The sequence below is a fragment of the Eretmochelys imbricata genome, chromosome 28 (assembly GCF_965152235.1).
Source record: "Eretmochelys imbricata isolate rEreImb1 chromosome 28, rEreImb1.hap1, whole genome shotgun sequence".
NCBI classification, from domain to species: Eukaryota; Metazoa; Chordata; order Testudines; family Cheloniidae; genus Eretmochelys; species Eretmochelys imbricata.
The window spans coordinates 6,906,278-6,931,043 of NC_135599.1; the positions used below are offsets into that span (position 1 = coordinate 6,906,278).

The 24,766-nt window shown below is 50.8% G+C and overlaps 2 protein-coding genes across 5 annotated transcripts in view; one reads left to right on the forward strand and one right to left on the reverse strand.

Moving 5' to 3' along the window:
* Nucleotides 1-24,766, forward strand: part of LOC144258256 (uncharacterized) — a 190,458-nt gene that overhangs the window by 93,202 nt on the left and 72,490 nt on the right.
* Nucleotides 1-24,766, reverse strand: part of LOC144258250 (uncharacterized) — a 56,594-nt gene that overhangs the window by 11,282 nt on the left and 20,546 nt on the right. For 2 of the 4 annotated variants that reach the window (XM_077806671.1, XM_077806668.1), the window contains exons 1-2: nt 5,942-5,956; nt 2,498-2,624 (exon numbers count right to left, since the gene is read on the reverse strand). The exons of 1 other annotated variant lie outside the window; for it this stretch is intronic. In XM_077806671.1, the coding sequence (XP_077662797.1) occupies nt 2,498-2,531 (34 nt within the window). In that variant the 5' untranslated portion in view covers nt 2,532-2,624; nt 5,942-5,956. Of the gene's footprint in view, nt 1-2,497; nt 2,625-5,941; nt 5,957-16,352; nt 17,382-17,728; nt 17,843-24,766 lie in introns of those variants that run through there. One more of the 4 variants, XM_077806667.1, reaches the window with a different exon arrangement.

Here is a 24,766-nt window from a genome sequence, read left to right on the forward strand (position 1 = left end):
CAAACCTACCCCCCACCAGCCTACCACCACCTGGACACTCCCCTGCTCGCCAACAGCCTCCCTCCCACTGCCTGGACCCTCTGAATTACAGTTATTTATTATTTTTATTACTGTAATGCTCATATCCCCAGCCATTGACCAGATCCCACTGTGCTGGAAATTCTACAGACACAGAACCCCCAAAGGGACTAAGATTAAGACAGGAGACAGATGGGGGAGGTGTTACAGTTTGTATGCTGAGCCAAATGCTAATGAAGAGATTGTGAAATTAGAAAATTTACACACAAAACAAAAAGGATCCTGAGAGTTTAGATAATGGCATGTTGGGGGTACATTTGGATGTACAGGGGTACACCCTACAGCTTCCACCATGGAAACAAACCAACAGTATGATTTGTCGCAAGAAAGATAATGGAGGAAATAATTAAGCAAGCAATACGCAAACCCCTAGAAGATAATAAGGTGATAGGTAACAGTCAGCATGGATTTGTCAAGAACAAACCGTGTCAAACCAACCTGATAGCTTTCTTTGACAGGGTAACAAGCTTTGTGAATAGGGGGTAAGCAATAAATGTGGTATATCTTGACATTGGTAAGACTTTTGATACTGTCTCCCATGACCTTCTCATAAACAAACTAGGGAAATTTCAACCTAAAGGGAGCTACTGTAAGATGGGTGCGAAACTGGTAGGAAAACTGTTCCCAGAGAGTAATTATTAGTGGTTCACAGTCAAGCTGGAAGGGCATATTGAGTGGGATCCCAAAGGTCCGGTTCTGTACAGTATCTTCATCAGTGATTTAGATAATGGCATAGAGAGTACACTTCTAAAGTTTGTGGACAATACCACGCTGGGAGGGGTTGCAAGTGCTTTGGAGAATAGGATTAAAATTCAAAATGATCTGGACAAACTGGAAAAATGGTATTAAATAAATAGGATGAAATTCAATACGGTCAAATGCAAAGTACTTCTCTTAGGAAGGAAAAATCAACTGCACAGATACAAAATGGGAAAGGACTGCCTAGGAAGGAGCACTGCAGAAAAAGATCTGGGGTTCATAGTGGATCACGAACTAAACATGATTGAACAGTGTTGCAAAAAAAGCAAACATAATTCTGGAACGTATTAGCTCTTCTGCTCTACCCTGCACTGATTAGGCCTGAACTGGAGTATTATGTCTAGTTCTGGGTGCCATATTTCAGGAAAGATGAGGACAAATTGTACAAAGTCCAGTAAAGTGTGTTTTGCTTCCCCGTTGAGAATATTTTCAAGTGCTGTAAAATCCACATGCAGGCTCTGACATGGTCTGCTCTTTACAGTTTTGCCAGGATAGCTCTGCTCTATAGGGGCCCCTCTCCCCCTGAACCAACATAGCTATGTTGGCAAAAGACACAGTTCTAGTGGCAAAATGTCCACTAAAAAAATGCAGCAAACTAAATGCCCAGAAACTACTTTACTGCAGAGCTACGGTTGCCCAGTGCTGCCCCCCTGCAATGCAACCTTAACTCTGCTCCCAACTGAAACCCTGCAGCTGGTAAGAGCCTCTGCGAATGGTTCTGCCAGGGTGCTGCAAAGGTTAACAAACGACCACAGGACCTGAAGAATTCTCCCTCTGTTGCAGTCTTTGTGTCAAACTGGCTGCCTTTCCGGAAGATGATTTGGTCAAACACAACATGTTCAGCTCAGTGCAGCAGTAACTGGATGGAGTTACACAGGAAATCAGACTACAAAGCCTAATCATCCCTTTTGGCCTTAACAAAAAAAATAAAAATCTATGACTCTAGAATAGATGTGAGGAAGGACTAAGAACATGCCGTTGCTTGTGTTGTGTTCTCCAGACGGGAATCCCAGCATTTATCCACATCCCCTCCGGCTGCGTGCACTGGGTCAGGTGTAGCTGTAATCGGACGGTGGAGGGAGTACTTGGAGCAGCTTGGCAGAGCTGTGACTAGTATGCAGAGAGGTGCGTGTGACCCCTGAGGGACCGAGCCTGCCCCATTTCAGTGCTCAGTGTTGTAGGTTGTGTCAGTGAAGGTGCACAAGGGGGAGTTCCTGCCCTGAGGATTGCCAGCACCCTGGTGGGATACACGCTAGTGGTCTCCAGGGCTTAGTGAGGGGGAAGTGAAGGCAACGACTCAGAAGGAAACCTCAAACTGAGGGTAGGCGAGTGGGATCACTTTGCAAGACGGAGCTGGTCTGGGTGGAGCAGGCTCAGTGTTTGAGAGAGGGGCAGGGGTTGGAAGCTTCTGTTCGTTATGCTGGACCCAACCCCCCGTTTTACCTGAGCAAACAGGAGAAATCTGACACCGTGCTGTAGTTCTCCTGTGCTCTGTTCCCAGGGTGTTGTGTAGCAGGGGAGGGCAGTGGGCTAGTCTGTGTGTCCCTGGCATGTTGGGGTGATGCTGAGACAGGGCAGAGTTAAGGTTACATTGTGGGGGTGACATGAACCTTAACTCTGCATTTCCCCTTCTAAGAACCGAGGGGACGGGAATCCTTACCCAGCGAGGTCACAGTCTCATAAGTCTCCTGCATGACGTCTCTGGAGAGGGGTCTCTGAGCGGGGTCCAGCAGAGCCCCCTCTTCCCTGGTGAAATACACAGCCACCTCCTCGAAGGTCACCGGCCCCTGAAAGAGCAAGAGCCCCACACTCAGGACCTGCTGCCCCACTCACAGCCCCACTATTCGTGGGGGAGAGGAGCCGATCAAATGGAAGCTCTGGGTGGCTCACAGTCAACAGAGTCCCACCCCCACCCCGCTCAGAGCACCCAGGAAACACCAGGGTGAGGGGCGAAGAGAGAGCCCCTCCTCTCTCCCAGCAGATCCATCACACACCTACTAGCCACAGACGGATACAGGAGATGGAGCCCCTAGCAGGGTCCAGGGTGAGCTCCCTGGTCGGAAGCCCAACACCCTCCTCCTTGTGAGGAGCTGGATATGAGGGAGGGGAATCTCCCCGAAATCTGACTGGTGGGTGCCCCCTTCCTATCTCACAGCAGCCGCTGGTTAGTTGGGTCAGGCTCCAGCACTGAGAGTCTGCCCAGTTTTCCAAGTTGATTGTTTCCTGTTCCATAAATTAGGGCATTTCCACCTCCAAACCTCACTGGTCTCTTCCTAGAATCTAAGGCACATATTAAAACTAGTTCTGGCAGGTTTGCCAGACCTTGTCCTCCTCCCTTTCTCCACCCTGTGAATTTCCTGCCCTGCTCCAACCTCCAAACCAGACGGTGCAAACCTTCCCACCTCCTGTGTATTTGCTGTCCCTCTCCCGCCTGCAGGAACCCAGAAGTAACTCCCAATAATCCATAGCTGATCTGGCTTCACTGCAGCCATTTCTCTTCCCTGTCCCAAGGGAGGCTGGGATGAGCCGGAGGGAAACGTGGGCGTCATTCTGCAGCCTGGCAGGGTGAGAAGGGCAGTTGTGGAGTTTAGGAACGGGCTTTAGTTCATTTCACATCACGATTCCCCCAGGCCCTTTCCCTGCAGACAGGCAGCCTAGATTCTGCCATGCCGGGAAAATGCTTGTTCTCTGTATTACAGTGTAGACCGGGCCCCTCCTGCCAGGCTAAGCTCACAGACACATTTTTAAGCCTCTCCAGTAACAAAGTCTCTGCTAGAAAATTGCAGAACCAAAGGAATCACTTGGGGGGATTCTCTCTGACACTGACCCCAGGGCAGCCACACCCCAGCAGGAGGGATACAGCATCAGGAACTGGCTTTTCCTCTCTCTCATCCTCATCTTGCCCACAGGAAAGTGATTCTGCCCAGGGATGCTGCAGTACGTGTGACTGGGCAGATCAGAGATCTGGAAATCTCTCTCCCCACTCATTTCTCCCACTTCCCTTTTCAGTCTCTCTTTCCTGTGTCCCCTCTCCCTGCCCCTCGGGCTGGGAAAGACCCATTGCTCTCCCATGGCTGGGTTTGCTCCTGCAATTGCTAGTGGGAGGGGCTGTCTGAGCAGAGTCACTTTTTTGCCAGTCCCCAGTGTAACAGAAAGAGAAAGTCTGAGATATGCGGCCTGGTAGAAAGGCCTGGTGTAAGGCCGAAGGCTCTGCTCCTGTAAAGCAAAGTTACCAAGAGTCAGACTATGAGCAAAACTCTGGCCCTGTTATGAAACAGAAGCCTGCTTGCAAGTTCACCGTCTGGTACATGCACTTGGTAAGAACAGGGCCGGCGTTGGACAAACGCAAGCAGTTCCAGGCACTAAGAAGTCTCGGAAACACCTACCAGAGGGGTAGTTCCAGAACACCCCGACACAAAGTTATGGTGTAAACACACTCCCCAGAGATGATACAGGGACACACTGACCCCTCCTAAAGATCAGGGCAGGATGACAGGGTGATGGACAGAGATCTTTTGATCTAACCACCAAGCGCAAGGTGCAGGGTGGTAACGAACTACGTCAGAGAGGTAATACATAACTTGTTTGTATCAGCGTAGAAGAGAGGGGTCCCAGAGGGGGTGGAAAGTCCAAGCACTGTCTGAGCCGAGTCCCTTGTAAGGGGCGTCCCTGTGTTATTGTTGCCGAACAGCCTGCCGGGCATTAGGACTGTGCATGGTTAACAATAAACCTGGCCAAGCGCCTTTGCCACTCAACCCAAATCTGTGGTCTTCTTGGGCAGTTCGATCCAGGCTTGTGGTGCCGGCTACCTGGCCAGAGCTGGTGCAGCACGCAGAGGACACACACGCACAGCCAAGCCCTGACAACAGCCAGCATTTTCCTTGGGGTCTCTCTCAATTACTTGGAGTCTCTGGCTCAGAATTTAGTATTAACAGGGCCTAGGGCTGCCCTAGGGGGCTAGTACCAGCCGGAGAAAGTCCTCACCTCAGGTGGGCACAGAGGAAGCCTTAATTAAGCACCTCTCTCCCCCTGCCCCCTTGGGGGAAGCAGCCGCTGCTAAGCCTGGACCCCGGCCTCTGACCCACGGAGCCAGACCCCCATACCCTGAGCAGAGAGGGACAGAGTTTGAGCAGCCTTCCCTCCTTTAGTGTATTTCGCATCAAGATTTGATAGCTAAATACAAGAAAAAGGAGCAGCGTTTACAAAGATTTTACGTTCACGGTCAAGAATTTGAGAAAAGGGGTAACTCTGAGACTGTTCGTATTTTATACGTAGAGAGACAGGAAAAAATCTCTGGGCATCTTCCGTTAGTAACAGAGACCTAGAGAGAAAGTGGGGCAAACGTTTAAGGTATTTTGGGTCCGTCTCTGAGCACGGGAGAGAAAACGGGGTCCCAAACGCCGCCTTCGATCCCCTGAGGGGAAAACACCCCGGCCGGAGGGGATGTTACGGGGCTATGCAAGGAGGGGAGGGGGGAAGGGGGGACCCTTTGAAGGGATTTTATGGGGCCGCCCGCCACAGAAGCGGAAAGCGACGGGTCCCCACGCGGGCCGCAGGGAGCCCGGGGGGGGCGGGATGAGTTTTAAGGGGGCCGGGGAGCGGGAAGGGGGGCAGCAGTGGGGGGGATGGGCAGGGGGCGGCTGTGTCAGCAGCTCGGGGGGGAGGGGGGCAGCCGCGGGGATTGGGGATCCCGGATCGGGGCCGCCCCCATGGGGGGCACGTGCCCCGCCCTGGCAGAGACCGCCCCCCCCATCCCCACCCCCACCCCCGAGGCAGCCGGGTCTCAGGGCTCCCCCCCCCGCCACCCCCCCCCTTTGGGGGAGGGACTCCGGGGACCCATTTCCCACCCGCCCCAGGACGCACCGCTGCCGGGTGGGGGGGGGACCCCCGGGTGGGGGGGGCGGTCAAGGGGAGCGGGAGGGTTAGGGGGAGAACGGGGGGGGGCGGAGGGAAAGGGGGGGGTCGCCCCGGGTTTTACAGCCACGTGTGAGGCGGGGAGAGAGAATTTGTACCGGGGGGGACAATTAGCTCCCCCCCCCAACCGACTTCTCCCCTCCCCCCGCCCTACAGCGCACCCCCCCCCCCCCCGGGGTCTCTCACTCACCGGGCGGCTCCCACCGGCGGCCCCGGACTGGGGGGGGCGGGGATGTGTCAAGCGGGGGGAAGCAGAGGCCGGAAGTGACGCGACGCGACGCACTCGGGGGGGGGCGTGCGCGGGAGGGGAGGGGAGGGGCAGGCGGGCTCCCTTTATCCCCAGCGCGGGGGTTTGTCTCCCACTCTATGGGGCTGGAAGGGAGATGGGGGGGCAGCTGTGGGGCTGGAAGGGAGATGTGGGGTGGGGCAGCTGTGGGGCTGGCTCTGGGCGGGGTGGGGGGGCAGCTGTGGGGCTGGCGAGGGGAGGAGCAGGCGGGCTGCCTTTATCCCCAGCGCGGGGGTTTGTCTCCCACTCTATGGGGCTGGAAGGGAGATGGGGGGGCAGCTGTGGGGCTGGCGAGGGGAGGGGCAGGCGGGCTCCCTTTATCCCCAGTGCGGGGGTTTGTCTCCCACTCTGTGGGGCTGGAAGGGAGATGGGGGGGCAGCTGTGGGGCTGGAAGGGAGATGTGGGGTGGGGCAGCTGTTGGGCTGGCTCTGGGAGGGGTGGGGGGGCAGCTGTGGGGCTGGCGAGGGGAGGAGCAGGCGGGCTGCCTTTATCCCCAGCGCGGGGGTTTGTCTCCCACTCTGTGGGGCTGGAAGGGAGATGGGGGGGCAGCTGTGGGGCTGGGAGAGGTGGGGTGGGGCAGCTGTGGGGCTGGCGAGGGGAGGGGCAGGCGGGCTCCCTTTATCCCCAGCGCGGGGGTTTGTCTCGCACTCTGTGGGGCTGGAAGGGAGATGGGGGGGCAGCTGTGGGGCTGGGAGAGGCAGGGTGGGGTGGGGCAGCTGTGGGGCTGGCTCTGGGAGGGGTGGGGGGGCAGCTGTGGGGCTGGTGAGGGGAGGGGCAGGCGGGCTCCCTTTATCCCCAGCACGGGGGTTTGTCTCGCACTCTGTGGGGCTGGAAGGGAGATGGGGGGGCAGCTGTGGGGCTGGGAGAGGCAGGGTGGGGTGGGGCAGCTGTGGGGCTGGCTCTGGGAGGGGTGGGGGGGCAGCTGTGGGGCTGGTGAGGGGAGGGGCAGGCGGGCTCCCTTTATCCCCAGCGCGGGGGTTTGTCTCGCACTCTGTGGGGCTGGAAGGGAGATGGGGGGGCAGCTGTGGGGCTGGCTCTCAGAAGGGGGGGGGCTCCCTTTATCCCCGGAGCTGGACCCCCCCCCCCGGGTCTCTCTCTTCTCCCAGGACAAACCCCGCGGCCTCACCGCCTCCTTAGGCGGGGCCTCCGCGCCTGCAGCCCCCCGCGGCCCCCCCTGCGCTGCGTTCAGCCCCCCACGTTGCTGTCCCCGGAAAGGACGTGGGCTTTCCGCCCCACGCCACTGGCCGCGTCGTCGGTGGGCGAGTCCTAGAGTCGCAGGCCCGGCCGGGACCTCGGGAGGTGGCCGAGTCCGGTCCCCGGCACTCAAGGCAGGACTCATCTGGACCGTCCCGGACCGGCCGTATGAAAGGGGGTGGGCCCCAGACGTCCCCAGAAGGTCCAGTATTGTGGACATCGGGGAGTGGGCACCTCAGCCCTGACCCTCACAGGCCCAGCTGCCGCCCCACTGGGGGCAGACATAGGAATAAAAGCAGGATGCGTGAGGGGTTCAGTGGGGCAATCGATCTGGGGGAAGAGGATAAATAGGGCAGGGGGAGGTGGTCTGTGCTGGTGGCTTGAGGATTAGCGGTGGCCCCAGAGAGAGCGGTGAGCAGGGAAAAGGTGTCTAAGCAGCCGCTGTCTGCTGGTTATAGGGTCTGGGGGGCTACAACCCAGAGGAGAGGGTGGGCCTGGGCTCCCTACCAGACCCGGGGAAAGGGGCATGAGACCCCCAAGAAGGGGCCAAAGATGACGGAGAGCCCCACGGGAGACTGGGAGGCGAAGAAAAGATTGAATCAGAGAGGAAGGCTGATGGGGTGGAGTTGGGGGGCTGGTGGAGGACAGCCACGTGGGTGGGATAGAAGGGGGCTGAATCCTTGGGTGCTGTTCTGCCCCAAATCCTCGGACGGGTAGGGCAGTCAAGGCAAACTTGGAAGGGCCAGGAGTAGGGGAGGAGATGTTTGTTCTTTGGGGGGGGATGTTTAACTTTTCCTTCCCCTTCTTTCCGCCCCCCCAGCATGCATTGAGAGGCTGGACCCAGCTGCAGTGGGGATCCTGGGGACCCCACGATGCACGGCCAGGCCATCCCCTTACCCGCGCAGCTGCCGGGTGCGGCCCGCTGCCCTGCGGTGGTGATCTCTGCGGAAAGGAAATCTGGGTCCTGCTTTCCCGAGACTAGGGGATGCCACATCCCTTCTGGCCTGAGCACGGTGGCCGCATAGTCGTGGCTAATGACGTTGCGGCAGCTTCTTGTTCCTGCCCCACTGTGACAATTCAGACAGTGCCTTTCCCCACAGCGCCCGCGTGGGCAGCAACGTGCCAGCCGGAGAGCTTCCGCCATGGCGCGGGACAAGGGCCCCCTGTCCCTTTTTGGGTTGCGGGTGCAGGAGGGTGCTCCAGGCTGGGGCAGGGGGTTGGGGTGCAGGAGGGGGGGTGAGGGCTGTGGCTGGGGATGTGGACTCCGGGGTGGGGCTGGGGATGAGGGGTTTGGGGTGGAGGAGCAGACTCGGGGCTGGGGCAGGGGTTGGGGTGTGGGCGGGGAGGTGCAGTCTCCAGGAGGGAGTTTGCTCAGGGCTGGGGAAGGGAGTTGGGGTGTCGGTGGGGGTGCAGGATCTGGGAGGGAGTTAGGGTGCGGGGGGAAGGGTGTGCTGACCTGGGGCAGGGGTTTTGGGGTGCGGGCTCTGGCCAGGTGGTGCCTACCTCAGGCATCTCCAGGTCGGCAGTGCAGCGGGGCTCAGGCAGGCTCCCTCCCTGCCCTGGCTTCGCGCTGCTCCCGCAAGCAGCTGCCATGTCCGGCTCCTAGGCGGAGGGGCCAGGGGGCTCTGCGCCATGCATGCTGCCCGCACTCACAGGCGCCTCCCCTACAGCTCCCATTGGTCGTGGTTCCCAGCCAATAGGATCTGCGGAGCCTGCGCTGGGGGTACGGGCAGTGCATGGAGCTTCCCTGATCACCCCTGCTCCTAGGGGCAGCAGGGACATGCTGGCCACTTCCGGCAGCTGGAGCTGACTCTAGCCTCCCCCTGCAGCAGGGCGAAACTCGGGGCTTCTGGCCCGCAGTGCGGAGACTTGCCACGGACCAGATCCAGCCGGTGGGCCATAGGTTCCTCACCCCTGGCTTTCAGGTGTGTGAAAACCCCAACCCCTGAGCTACCTACGTTACGTCACCTTAAAGGGGTGTCGGCGGGAGATGCTCGGAGAGAATGGGTGATGGGAGACCGCTGTGAATCAGGAAAGATCTGAGAGCTGGGGCCAGAAGAAGAAAGGAGAATTGGGGAAAGGCAGCTGTGCCCAGAGACACCGATTACGGGGTTGTCTACGCTGCAAGGTGACGTCGACCTCAGGCAGTTTACCTCCATCGAACTATGGAGCCAAAGTGTGCCTGCATTGTAAAACCACCTTGCCGAAGGGCGTAGCGCTTGTGGTTCTCAACCGATTTATCGTTGTAGCCCACCGTGTGTTACCTGGGCCGCTGGTTGAGAACCACAGCGGCCCCCCCACAGACCCCTATGCCCTGAGTTCCCTCCACAGAGTGGGGCCAGAAGCAGACCCGGCTGGGTGGCAGGGCAGCCCCAGGCCCGGTGGCGTAGCAAGGCAGTGCTGCCCTAGTGGCACCAGACCCCACCATGCAGAGCAGCCCCAGACCCCGCTGCGTGGGGCAGGGCGGCCCTGAATCCCACTGCTCGGGGCAGAGCAGTTCAGCAGCCCCGGCCGCCCGGATCCTGCTGCGTGGGGTAGGGAAAGGCAGGACAGCCCAGCAGCAGGACAGCTGTGGGGCCCTGGACCCCACCGCAGCGGGTGGCAGGGCAGCTGGGACCCCACCACATTGGCTAGGGCAGCGGGACCCTGGACCCAGACCATGCCATGTGGGCCCTGCAGCCTTTAGCACACAGGGGTTTTTTCACACCCTTGAGCAACTAAAGTTTGGCCGATGAAAGTGCCCGTGTAGACGTAGCCTCAGTGACCCTTACGGTCTAACTGGGTAAAAGGTTATACACCTTGTCTCCTCGGGTCGTTTTCCTTTTGATTGAAACGGACTTGGAAGCTACTCTAAATAAATTCCATTTGAAATACAAAATATAAAATCTATACTGGGCCAATATTCTCTCATATATTATTTCTCACACATATTTCCACACTCCAACCTTTGGAGTGGGGTTTTACATCGTAATTCCTTACGCTAAAGGAGGTAAATTACATAAGCCACCATTTCCTGTATTACTAAGAAAACAAAAACCAAGACAAATTCAATTTTCCAATATAATTCAGGTGATCACATAATTAGTCTCTTACTCTTTAACCCATAACTTCACCTTTAATTTCCTTTTCAGTGGTGTAGCCCATAGGGCTAGCCTGATGGTTGCTTTATGATATCCTGCCTTTATTTATTGGTTTGCTCTTTGTTTTATTATATTTGGCTTATATTTTTGTATTGGATTATTCTATGATGTTTGGCTGTAATGCTAGGATCCAACTGGCCTGTATCTTGTATCATTAGCTTAGTAAATTAGCATAAATTTGGCTTGTGACCTTTGGCATAGATAAATGGCCTAATAGTTACCCTTTTGGATTTTGGGGAACTAAACATGTCTACCTAAGACATTTGGGACTTAACAGTAACCACAAGGTACATCACAAGAACATGCACGTAACGACCAGAAACTGGTTTGAGCAACAGGTTTCCAGAACGAGCTCATTGGCGTTAATTTGACTAAGCTAGCCTATAGGATAAGTGCACCCCAATATTATGTGGGTGAGGAAATTAGATTTGGGCATGGAAGATTGGGCACTGGCATGAATATTCAGAGTGCTGAGACCCCAGAAGAGGGCAAGCCACCATGTGGAAGCCGCTCTGGCTAGCTTTTTCATCTTAATTTTTTGACTCTCTGAGCTGGTAACTTAGCTACTCAGCTGCTGACCCTTCAGCTCTATTATTTGCCATCAATGTCGAGTGTTGAGGAACCTGGACCATCGGACTCATTTGGCATGCCAACGACGAGGCTGGTCCTTTGTCTCTCACCACTTGGTCCCCAAGGAAGGAGTGAGGATGCTAATCTAGGAAAACTTTTATACAATGGTCCCACACGTACCCCCAGAACTGTATTATTTCCTTTTGATTTGTGGTTTGGAGCTTTGATAACTTTCCCATTTATTTTAATAAAAGTCTCTCAGGCTTTGTTTTGTCCTCAGTGCGAGCGTTCTTGTCACACACCCCAAGGATCCTTGCAAGATCTTGAACTCAAGATGACTGAGTCTGTGTAGCCTGATTCCGGGACAAGAACCTTATTATCTTCTGGTCACATCAACTGCTCATACAACCCTCTAAAAATCAGGCTATAGTGGTACCAATCATACATTCAAAGATCACAAAATCTTGTTGTACACATTCATTTTCTTGTAATTCTGTTCCACTGCACCCCATATTCGTTAGTGATATGATGATGATGCTCATGGCATAATTATGATACATTTTGTACAAGATGGCTCATGTAAGGTATCGTTCGAAAAGTTACGATGTGCTGAACACAACAGGCCTATTTATATGCATGTATCATTTTTGTACCCGAAGTTATGAATATGGACCATGGATCTGTATTTCACATGTCGTCACACCGGGTGACACCCACTTGGCAAGATGCTTCCAGTCTAAATAGCTGGTTGTGAAGGACCCTTTCAGGGTAATGGGCCATTAGGGAAAACAACAGATTTTAGGAGAATCTTCCTGAGAATGCTCCAGACAGCCTATGAATAATGGCTGCTGTGACTCTGCAAGGACATGTGATCAGATCACGTGACTCTGGATGCCATTTTGGATGCCATGTATTTTTCCACAAACTGGGCTGGGAACCAAGTTTGAAACAAAGGGTTCCTGGCCTGTGGAAAAGTTATATAAGGCAGGGAGTGACATTATCTGTTGTTTTTCACTCCCCCACAACTCAACACCTAAGAGAAGCTCCAACGGAAAAGGACTTGGAATGGGGATGGGAAGCCCAAGCTGCAGCTTAATCATAGAAGATCAGGGTTGGAAGGGACCTCGGGATCATCTAGTCCAACCCCCTGCTCAAAGCAGGACCAATCCCCAATTTTTGGCCCAGATCCCTAAATGGCCCCCTCAAGGATTGAACTCACCACCCTGGGTTGAGCAGGCCAATGAGCAAACCACTGAGCTATCCCTCCCCCCCTTGTCCCTTAAGAATCTGCAAGCCTGCTGGTATCATCAGTCAGGGTTAGAAACGGCTAGATAATCTGCTTTCATCTGTTTGTTATCCCTTAAAATCTGTCTTTCTGCAGTTAAACTTGTCTTATGTTTTAACCTAACCCAGTGTGCCTTTAAGTGAAGCGTTTGGGGGAAAAAATCTCAGCTTTGTGTCCAAAGGCTGTTGGCTGTACCTCTCCACAAGGAGGGCGGGGTGAACCAGGTAATAAATTCATACTGGTCGGGGTTTTGACCAGGGCAAGTCAGTACAGATTTGGGGTCCTAGGCTGGGAAGCTGGTGGTGTCTTAGCTGTAACCTCTCTGTCCTTGGTTCCTGCAGCGACTGGTCAGCCTGCATATAACTGCAGCCGGGCGCGTCCCTGCCTGCGTGAATGCCGGTGGAAGTGTAAGGCTGGGAACAGGTCCGCAGCTTGTCTCACCACCACGGTGTGAGAGGGAGCCCAGACTGCTGGGTCAGAGGGGTCAGTGGTATCCCAGTTCCAGGTGGCACCCAGGTCACAAATTCCCATTGCCACCAAGTGAACCCCTAAGGCAACTTGTGGTTTGTCCCAATGTAGGTGCCTCCCACTTCTGTGAGTTCGTATCTCTCTGAATCTTCTGCCACTACAGTCCCATTTTAGTACAACTGTGTTGCTCAGCATGTGAAAAATCCACAGCTCTGAGCAATGTAGTGATACCAAACTAACCCCCTGTGATGGGATCCCTGGGCTACAACCTAGAAAGGCACCTGCCAATCACTCCAACCCCCAGGAGAACACCCCTGAAATATGCCATCTTATGTTGCTCAAGACACCCTTGAACAGTGCAAGCTCATTTGCCACTTCGTGAAAGGAAAGTGGACATGCACCAGCCCGTGTAACCTGAGCAGAGATTCCCCAAGCACTTCAACCAAAGCCACACTGGTTTAGGTAAAATATAAAACAGATTTATTAACTACAGACAGATGTTAAGTGACTATAAGTAGCAGGCATAGAGATCAAAATTAGTTACCTAAGAAACAGAAATAGAAACAGTCTAAATTCGAACTTTAACAGACTAAGCAAGATTTGAATCAAAGTGTCTCACCCTAATAGACGTTACAGGCAGCTCACAGTTCTCAATACTCATACTGAACTCCCTTCCAGCCTGGGGCCAATCTCCCTAGTTCAAAGTCTTCATCTTCCAGACGATCTTCCAGGTGTTGAGGTGGGGGAAATGTCACTATCCCTCTTTTATACTTTCTTCCAGCTGCTAGAAAGATTCTTGCTGCGACGTCGGTTAGGCTGTCCCCATTACGTATGTGCCCTCTCTAAGGAGCCTCCGGGCGAGTGGATTCTTCTTGATGGGCCATCAATGCCTGTCTGGTGACTGATAGCTGCATCTCTGTTGCAACCGAAAGGCTGGCTCTGGGCGTTTCCCAACCCCACAATGTATTTCAGTAACACATACAGCAGTAGTCCAAAACTTCACATACAACGATACTACAAATAATTCAACAGGACATTAAGGTATAAAGATTCAAGCATGCATTGTTCAAAACATATCATAATCACATGACAGTAGTGAATATAGGGGCTCCAGGATGCTACTTTGAGGTACACGGTATAGTTTTCCCCCGCCATATAGACAGTGCCTTGTCAGCAGGAGAGTTTCTCCTGCCGACAAAGCTGCCACTTCTCGGGGAGGTGAATTAACTGAGATGATGGGAGAGCTCTCTCCCTTCACCTTAGAGCTTCTTCATAAAAACGCTACAGCAGCAGTTGCACCAATGCAGCTGTGCCCATGCAGTCTCGTAAGTGTAGACAAGCCCTAAGAGACAAAACCATAGACTCGGGACTTAACATCTGTGATTCCTGCAGTCTGAAATTGGAGCCCAACACAGTAATTCCCCCATTAGTTACCATCACTTCCACAGCATAAAAGTCCTTTTCACCCAATCGGGCAGCCAGTTTGAGATCCACAGGGAAGGAATGTCCTCTAAATGACTCTCTCTGCCTAATGAAACTTTGGATCCAAAGAGTGAAGCATGATTGTGCTCAAACTAACCATGGCATCCTTTGGGACTGTAATCAGTGACACTGAACTAGGGAGTGGTGTTCTACAAACATTTTCCTTGGGCCATTGGTCACCACAGCTTCCCTTATTGGGGTGAAAACCAAGAATTGGGTGTGTACTGTTGCTAACCCATTTCTTTTAAAATCCTTGGCTTCGGTTAGGTTAAATTTACCTTTCGCTGAAGTAGAATCCTTTACCGAACCACTCAAAATCTCAGCAGTGTTAGTGCGGAATGGCTTCCCGAAACGTGCCCAGTTTTTCCTTAATTTGGTGGCACAGGTCCAGGCTAGGGACTGTATACAGGCCTGGATCAGAATCTCTGTTAGTTACTGGAGTTGGAGTTTCTATTAAAAAAAAGCTATTTTTCTGCAGCTATTTCATTTTCAACACTGATTTCATTTTATACACATTTGCAGCACCTACGTAGGGTAAATTCAACAAAACCCATTTCTATTTCCTCGACATCTGCATCATAAAGGACAGCATTTCCCATACCATAGCATTACCTAAGAGAGATCTTCTGTAGGGTCTGGGTTACTACTTTGGGAACCAAATACATGAGCATTTTGCCTAGCTCCAACTCACTTGCTGTGGAATCCTCTCCCCAGATCATCTGAGACAATATTGACAAATAATGGAACTCCACTGTGGTCATCTGCACTTCCTTCAGTTCGTTGCACAGTTTGGGGTCTGCTGCTGTTCACCATTTCCGAGTGGAGATTTTAAATCACTGCTGTTTCTTTGTTAGCATGTCCAGTAAATGGGAGAGTTCTCTCCTGTTGACAGAACTGCACTTGAACTTTCTCCATGTCATCACGGACAGGTGGGGAAAAAGCCAAAATAAAGTGCCAAATATCAGAGGGGTCGCTGTATTAGCCTGTATCCACAAAAACAGTGAGATGTAATGACTTTAGCAAATGGCCATTTGTCTCGAAGTCTCCAATAAATCTGAGTTACATGCAGTCAAACTAAATTAATATCCAACTGGGTGACCAAACAGTCTCCAGAAAAGATAGAAACCCATATCACAGAGAGGTAGACTACATGAAAATGAAAGTGTCAAGTGAAATTCCAGAGCAGATCGCATCTGATGACTCAGAATCAGGAGAAGAGATTGTCCCATGACATTCTCCTCTGATCCATTCAAACCGGCTTCACTCAGCACTGTCGCATTATTGAGTTATGTTATTTACAAAAGTTTTAGCAATGTAACATCCTCATAATGGGGGGAAATACAGCCAACCTTCCCAAAGGTGGCTTGGCCAGTAGATGGAAACTGGGATTTAAACTCCAAATGATCCCACTGTGTTTGGCATGCACTTGAATTACCCTTCCAGATCTTTGACACTTTCTTTGGCAGACATAGTGACTCTGATTAAAGAAGTCAAAACATCCTCTCCAAGCACAGACAGCTGAGAACACTGCACCACACAACACTTTGAGAGGTGGAGGGATAGAATGTGAAGAAGATAAACTTTGCATGCCTCAGACAGGAGGTAACCGTTCTGGGACGATGGGGAAGGAGGCAATTTCTGAGTCACCCCCTCTCCTCCCAGTGTCACAGAGTCTGAAATGACACCTTTTCCCCTGCCCCTCTTCATTGAAATATAACGAATAAAGGTCCACAAATAACTGCTGCTCAGCATAACCCAGAGCAACGTGAGAACAACCGGGAATGCTACAATTTGTATCATTGGTGATACAAATAACTTGGCAAAAGGAGGAAAAGTATAAAATGTGATTCTCCCGGTTTCCTGGAAGGACAGACCCACTTCCATTACTCACAGGACAATGGAATGGATAGCAAGGACAACCAGGTCCACCCCAAAACAGGGCAAATGGCAAAACTAGAAAAGGTGAAAATGGACAACTCTTTTGGACACAATGAGGGATAATGGTGGCGCAAACAGTTCAAACAGCTTTAAAGGTCACTACATGGGAATTAGGAAAACTATGAAAGAAAATAAAAGTTTTGATAGATCTAGAGGTTTTTATGGTGTTTGGCCCCCTTGCAGATTCTATGATGATAGATAAGGGCTGAGCTCTGAGTGAAGCTTTTCCCGCACTCACGGCATTCATAGGGTCTGTCTCCCGTGTGGATTCTATGATGTCTAGTCAGGGCTGAGCTCCGAGTGAAGCTTTTCCCGCACTCACGGCATTCATAGGGTCTCTCTCCCGTGTGGATTCTATGATGTCTAGTCAGGGCTGAGCTCCGAGTGAAGGTTTTCCCGCACTCACAGCATTCGTAGGGTCTCTCTCCCGTGTGGATTCTCTGATGCGTAGTAAGGTCTGAGCTCAGAGTGAAGTTTTTCCCACACTCACAGCATTCAAAGGGTTTCTCTCCCGTGTGGATTCTCTGATGCCTAATGAGGTGCGATCTCAGAGTGAAGCTTTTCCCACACTCACAGCATCCATAGGGTCTCTCTCCCGTGTGGATTTTATGATGTATAGTCAGGTGTGAGCTCTGAGTGAAGCTTTTCCCACATTCACCACATTCGTAGGGTCTCTGTCCCGTGTGAATTCTGTGATGTGTAAGAAGGGTTGAGCTCTGAGAGAAGCTTTTCCCGCACTCCCAGCATTCATAGGGTTTCTCTCCCGTGTGGACTCTCTGATGAGAGATAAGGGATGAGAGATCAGTGAAACTTTTCCCGCACTCACAGCATGGATAGCGTTTTTCACCTGTGTGGATTCTCTGATGCGTAATAAGGTGTGAGCGCCGAATGAAGGTTTTCCCACACTCACAGCATTCATAGGGTCTGTCTCCTCTGTGTATTCTCTGATGCGCAAGAAGGACTGAGTGGTCCCTAAAGCTTTTCCCACACTCAGTGGATGTATTTTTTCTCTGTCCCCCGAGGATTTTCTGCTGGGCTGTGGTTTCCTTGAGGTCCTTGTGAGTTCCCCAAGAGCAAATGAATTTATCCAATTTCTCTCCTGGCTGGTTTCCCTGCTCTCTCTCTGGTGTCTGCTGAATCTCACAGACTTTTGCCTGCTCATGACTCCTGGACACATTCCCTTTGGATGTTTGCGTTAAGGCTCTGTGTGGCTCATCTTTCTGATGAGAATTCTGCTCCTCATTCTCACTCACCATCGCATCACCTGCTGTGATAGAAAAAAAACCTCAAACAGGGATAGAAAGGGGAAGAGCAAACCAAAATAAGTGCTGGAGAGATGTCAAATAAAAATCAGGAACTGAATTCCCCCAAACTCTTCCCCCAAAGAGAATCAATTCTGCCTTCACATCCCATCTAAATTCTCAGTGGGAAGGTAAGATGCCACTGACAGGTGTCAGTTAGGATCTGTAGGAAGTCATGAGCTATATCTGCCTGGAGGATATGACATTTGCTGGGGCAATCCTAAAATTAGAGAGCTCACGAGGTCTTTCTAGGGTATCCTAGATGTTTCCCTCAGGCACTTCCAGACTGTGAGTAGGTTTCATATTTCCTCACCTGTGCAGGGAACTTTTAGGATCTCTCTTTCCTCTGAACACTGGAGGTCTGGGACCCATGGCTCTGCCCCTTGATCCAGCTGGGAGATCACATCAGGTTTGGAAACTGGAAAGCCTGCTCAGATGAAAGAAAACAAAGGAGATCAGGTTAATTCATAAGACTTTGTCATGATAATAATTATTAAATTAAGCCCCAGTCCTTAGTAAACCAGTGAAATCCCAGGGCCAGCTCCTCAGGTCCTCAAAGGTACAGAATGCTTTGCTTATGAGGGACTGAACTACCAACATATCTGCTGGGAACGCACACAGACACTGTGACAGTCTGTACCCCTGTATTCACTCTTTTACAAAATTATGATATATTTTGTCCAAAGTATGCCTTGGAAAATTCAAAACCTGCTGAACATTATCAACCTTTTAGACCATGTGTAGCATCACTATGTACTGTTATTAGAGTTTACTGTATGATGTTACTGAAAACGGTACAGTTCTGGGGAACACCCACAGACCACTTCCTCAGAGACAGCAAGGCGATCACCTGGTTAAATGGCCATTCTCCGGTCTGGGAAAGGTGTGAACCAGACATTTACATTCCATCACATGGATGGCTAGGCGCTCATGAACACAACAGACAGCGTGTCACCATGACTCACCCGAGGATTGAAAGTGTTTCTAGCACAAAGGACTGAATTATAAAAAGAGGTGGAATAAATGCTTGAGACTCTCCTCCCCCGCCTCCATCATGACATCAACTCCTCCTGAATAACTCAACTTGGGAGTGGGGGAGGGAGGAAGGAAGAGTCCTGGCTGAAAGGAAACCCAGCCTGACACAACATATGGGGAGAGACAGACATATGATTTGAATCTGTTTTAGCTTGTTAAGTTAGAAGTTAATTTGACCTTATCTACACTACAAAATTATGTCAACAAAGGCGATGTTGACACTCAAAAATCAGCATAATAAAAGTCAGAATGTCATGTTCACACTCGCTCCCTATCGGCAGAGCGCGTCCACAGTTGGGGCACTATCAACAGTGTGAGCAATGCACTGTGGGTACCTATCCCACCGTCCACCTCGACATCTTCTGTTGCTACGTGTTGTGAGAAGGCGAAGCGGATTGTGGCATCTCTTGGGACCGGGCTCGATTCATTGCTTTCTGTGCCAGCACTCCATGGGCTTCCGGCTTTCTTTCACAGCATTCTTCAATGACCCTTCTTTGCTGTGCACCCCGGCATCTTTGTGAGACGGGATGGATCCTGCACTGCTCCCCTATGCTCTGTTAACTGTCATGAAGACATTGCGGATGGCAGTGCAGTTAATCGTGAAGTTCCTAATTGAAGAAGACTCTCAGATGCCTGATATGATGCATGATATGAACAGGAACAACTTAAGATTGCTTTCGGCATTCATAGAACAGCTGCATAGGGTAGACCATGGCTTCTGGGCTTGGGAAACAAGCACTGAATAGTGGGATCGTATTGTCGTGCAGGTGTGGGATGAAGAGCAGTGGCTAGAGAACTTTCAAATGCGGAAAGCCACCTTCCTGGAACTGTGTGCGGAGCTCGCCCCAGACCTGCAGCACAAGGATACCAGAATGAGAGCTGTCCTATCGATAGAGAAGTGCATGACAATCGCTGTGTGGAAACTGGTGATGCCAGACTGCTACCTGTCGGTCACAAATCAATTTGGAGTCGGGAAGTCAAACGTTGGGGCTGCATTAGTGCAAGCGTGCAGGGCAATTAATTGCATCCTGCTACGAAGGACCAGGTCCACAACTCTGGGAAATATGCATGAAATAGGGAAACCGATTTCTGCAAAGCCATCCACTAACTGTGGAGGGGCGATAGATGGCACACATATTCCAATTTTGGCACCATACCACCTTGTGACAGAGTACATCTATAGGAAGGGGTACTGCTCCATGGTGTTGCAGGCACTTGTGGATCACTGTGAGAGTTTCACTGACATCCATGCGGTCCAGGAAGGTGCATGACGCACACACTTTCAGGAACACAGGCCTGTATAGAAAGCTACAAAGCAGGGACTTTATTTCCAAACCAAAAGATTACAGTAGGGGATGGTGATCCTCGGGAGACCTGGCATACCTCTTACAGCTGTGGCTCATGAAACTTTACACAGGAAACCTGAAGAGCAGTAAGGAACGGTTCAACAACAGGCTGAGGTGGTGCCGGATGACAGTTGAATGTGCCCTTGGCAGACTGAAGGCATGCTGGTGATGCCTTTATGACAGGTTAGACCTTAATGAAAATAACAGTCCCATGGTCATAGCCGCATGTTGTATGTTGCATAATCTTTGTGACGCTAAGGGTAAAAGGTTTGCTGAGGCTTGGAGTGCTGAGGCAGATCGCTTGGCTGCTGATTTTGAGCAGCTGGATACCAGGGCTTTCAGAAGAGTCCAGAGGAGCGCAATTCAAATCAAGGAGGCTTTGAGGCAACACTCGGAAAACGAAAATGTATATCTCTGTGATTGGTGCTGCAATGTTACATTACACGTAGTCTCCACTGCTTTCCAGGAAAACATTTGGGCCGTACGTTCCCGCAAGCACATGAACAAACTGGCTGTGTATGTGTTGGTAGTGTCTGCTCTCTCAAACTGTAGGAAACAAAGATGAGTTACCATTCAAAACCTTTGAATGAGTTACCATTCAATGAGTTACCATTCAAAACAAAGATGAGTTACCATTCAAAACAGCCCACACAGACACACACAAAGATGCTTGGTGGGAAAGGAGGAACCAGGGAAGGGCAGACTTTCAAAGGTGCGTGTATGTCTAACTCTCAGTGTGAAAGTTGTCCGAGGGGGTGGAGTGAAGGGGAAACCAGAAAGTGGAAAGGGCTGTGCGGGCGGAGTTGGGGGTGGGGGGTGTATGTGCATGGAAAAGGGTTCTGAATGTGCTGCAGGGGAAGGCAGGCACAGATCTGCTCAGTCTGCAGCATTATTAAGGACTTCAGCATGTGTGTTTGTTCCTCCATTACTTTAATCATCCGTTCAGTAGCGTCCTTAAATTCCTGATCTTCTTTTCTGTTCTGCCTTTCAGCTTCCCAGCACTCCTTGCATTCCCTTTTCTCTGCACTGGAGCAGTGCAGTACCTCCCGGAACATGTCTTCTTTGCTCCGTCTTGGGCGCTTTCTTATCTGGCGGAGATACTTGGCCAGGGTGCTTGGGGGCGTTCCTGAAGGCCACATCTGCCGAAGCACAGGGAACAATGCACAGAAGCAGGATTGTTAAATTCACGCACAACATTGACACCGTTTCAGTTAAATACACCTTTTGCAACATAACAATTACTTCTCACTGACCCTCGGCAAGCACACATCTCTGTGAACACCCAAAGCACAGGTGCGGGTCACTCTAGCAGATCTCTCACTGCTAGGGGTAAACAGGGAAATGAGGTGTCACACTGTATGGAATCTGGGGGACACGTGAGGATATTATGAATACCAATGGTGTAAAATTGCAATGAGTTGTGCCAGATATGCCATGGAAGATATCTACAAAAGTGTTATAAGTTGCCAGATATGATAATCTCATTTATGTGTTTGTATCACCTTTGTATTATGAGCTTAGATATGTACGTATGTCTGTATTTCCAAACTTGTGCTATGCTTCTGGGTGACACCCCCAGACAGTTTGGCATCAGCACTGCCTAGCCTGCTTGATGGCCCATTAAGGACCATCAGCTATACAACTGACCCATTGACAGAAGGCAAGGGATACACCTTATGACTCAGCAAGGCATGCAGGGACATACCTATGGACGGAAAAGGCTTCCAAGCCATGTACTGGGCAGCTTGTGTTTGAAACAAAGGAACTACAAGCCAAATGGCAAAAGTCTATAAAAGGCAGCTGCATCTTCTCCATTTTGTCTTAAATCCTGCTTCTTACTTCTGGAGGAACTTTGCCACAAACTGAAGCTCTGAACAAAGGACTGAATGACCCACCCAAGCTGTAGATGTGTTCCAGAGGAACTTTCAAGCCAGCAACTCACCAATACTGCTAAGAACCTGATATATGGACTTTGAAATCTTTGTGTGTATGTGATTGTTTTACCATTTAATATCTCTCTTCTTGCCCTTTCTGTTTCTTTATAAAAAAGGAGTACTTGTGGCACCTTAGAGACTAACCAATTTATTTGAGCATAAGCTTTCATGAGCTACAGCTCACTTCATCGGATGCATACTGTGGAAAATACAGAAGATGTTTTTATACACACAAACCATGAAAAAATGGGTGTTTACCACTACAAAAGGTTTACATTTGGGGACAATGTATACCTTCAAATCAGCGGCACTGCTATGGGTACCCGCATGGCCCCACACTATGCCAACATTTTTATGGCTGACTTAGAACAATGCTTCCTCAGCTCTCGTCCCCTAACGCCCCTACTCTACTTGCGCTATATTGATGACATCTTCATCATCTGGACCCATGGAAAAGAAGCCCTTGAGGAATTCCACCATGATTTCAACCATTTCCATCCCACCATCAACCTCAGCCTGGTCCAGTCCACACAAGAGATCCACTTCCTGGACACTACAGTGCTAATAAGCGATGGTCACATAAACACCACCCTATACCGGAAACCTACTGACCGCTATTCCTACCTACATGCCTCCAGCTTTCACCCTGACCACACCACACGATCCATTGTCTACAGCCAAGCTCTGCGATACAACCGCATTTGTTCCAACCCCTCAGACAGAGACAGACACCTACAAGATCTCTATCAAGCATTCTTACAACTACAAGACCCACCTGCGGAAGTGAAGAAACAGATTGATAGAGCCAGAAGAGTTCCCAGAAGTCACCTACTACAGGACAGGCCCAACAAAGAAAATAACAGAACGCCACTAGCCGTCACCTTCAGTCCCCAACTAAAACCCCTCCAATGCATTATTAAGGATCTACAACCTATCCTGAACGATGACCCAACACTCTCATAAATCTTGGGAGACAGGCCAGTCCTTGCCTACGGACAGCCCCCCAACCTGAAGCAAATACTCACCGGCAACCACATACCACACAACAGAACCACTAACCAAGGAACCTATCCTTGCAACAAAGCCCGTTGCCAAATGTGCCCACATATCTATTCAGGGGACACCATCACAGGGCCTAATCACATCAGCCACACTATCAGAGGCTCGTTCACCTGCACATCCACCAGTGTGATATATGCCATCATGTGCCAGCAATGCCCTCTGCCATGTACATTGGTCAAACTGGACAGTCTCTATGTAAAAGAATAAATGGACACAAATCAGATGTCAAGAATTATAACATTCATAAATCAGTCAGAGAACACTTCAATCTCTCTGGTCACGCGATTACAGACATGAAAGTTGCGATATTACAACAGAAAAACTTCAAAACCAGACTCCAGCGAGAGACTGTTGAATTGGAATTCATTTGCAAATTGGATACAATTAACTTAGGCTTGAATAGAGACTGGGAGTGGCTAAGTCATTATGCAAGGTAACCTATTTTCCCTTGTTTTTTCCTACCCCCCCCCTCGTTCCTCAGACGTTCTTGTTAAACCCTGGATTTGTGCTGGAAATGGCCCATCTTGATTATCATACACATTGTAAGGAGAGTGGTCACTTTAGATAAGCTATTACCAGCAGGAGAGTGGTGTGGGGTGAGAGAAAACCTTTTGTAGTGGTAAACACCCATTTTTTCATGGTTTGTGTGTATAAGAACATCTTCTGTATTTTCCACAGTATGCATCTGATGAAGTGAGCTGTAGCTCACGAAAGCTTATGCTCAAATAAATTGGTTAGTCTCTAAGGTGCCACAAGTACTCCTTTTCTTTTTGCGAATACAGACTAACACGGCTGTTACTCTGAAACCTGTTTCTTTATAATAAACCTTTAGTTTTAGATACTAAAGGATTGGCTGGCAGCATGGTATTTTGGGTAAGATCCAAATCTATACTGACTTGGTAATGTGGCTGACCCTTTGGGGTCAGAAGAATATTTTATATATGTGAGCAGAGAGTTTTTAAAATAACTTCTCACTGTACTAGAGCTAGGTGCTGACTGGAATGCAATAAGGGGGCTGTGTGATTCCTTTTTTGCTTCTTAATAACCAGTGTGAGGAATCAGAAGCACAGTTTGTGACTGGTTGGGGAGTTTAACTTCAGTGTTACTCCCTAGACTGGTGGGTATCTGCACTCCCTTTTGCAGCCTGCCCTGAACTTGGTATTTCCAGGGAGGGCTGCCCCGGGCACCACAGGTCACATGATGGTACACCTACTCTATGCTTGTGGCTTCCGCCCCTGTGCTGCTCACCTGCACAAGTGATTGCCGAATGGCGCAGGAAAGTTTCCTACAACGCGGGAAGGAACAAAGCTGCTCTGTCAAGGAACCTTTGGCAGAGGATTGCCGAGCACCTCCAGGAGATCTCTCTGGACTATTCCTGTGAGATCTCGGCGTGCATCAACACCCTGTTCTGCCGTACCAATTAGCTATACAGGAAACTGTCCAGCTCACAGAAACACAGCCAGCCTCCCACGTTTCTATAACCAGAACCCACCTCCGCACCACATAGGCCACAGCCACTTACCAGGCATCTTATCTCCTGCTTCTTGCTCCCCAGAGAGCAACTGCTGAGACTGCCTAGACACCTCTGGAGTGGAGAACAGTTCCTGGCTGCTTGCCCCACCAGACGAGCCTACTGGGAGCTGCACATCATCATCTGACTCCACCTCTTCATCGATTACTTCAACCTCTGGGTTAGATCCTCTTTCCACCGCCTCCACGCCCGCCGAAGTATCCACGGGGCTCTTGGTGGTGGAGGTGAGGTCACCACGAAGGATAGCGCCCAGCTCCTTATAGAACCAGCAGGTCTTAGGTGCAGCACCTGAGTGACGGGTTGCCTCCCTCGCCTTATGGTATGCCTGCCTCTGCTCCTTTATCTTCGCTCTGCACTGCAGTGTGTCCTGATCATAACCCTTTTCACACAAGCCTCGAGAAATGTGCCTGTAGGTATCCCAATCCCTATGGCTCAAGAGCAGC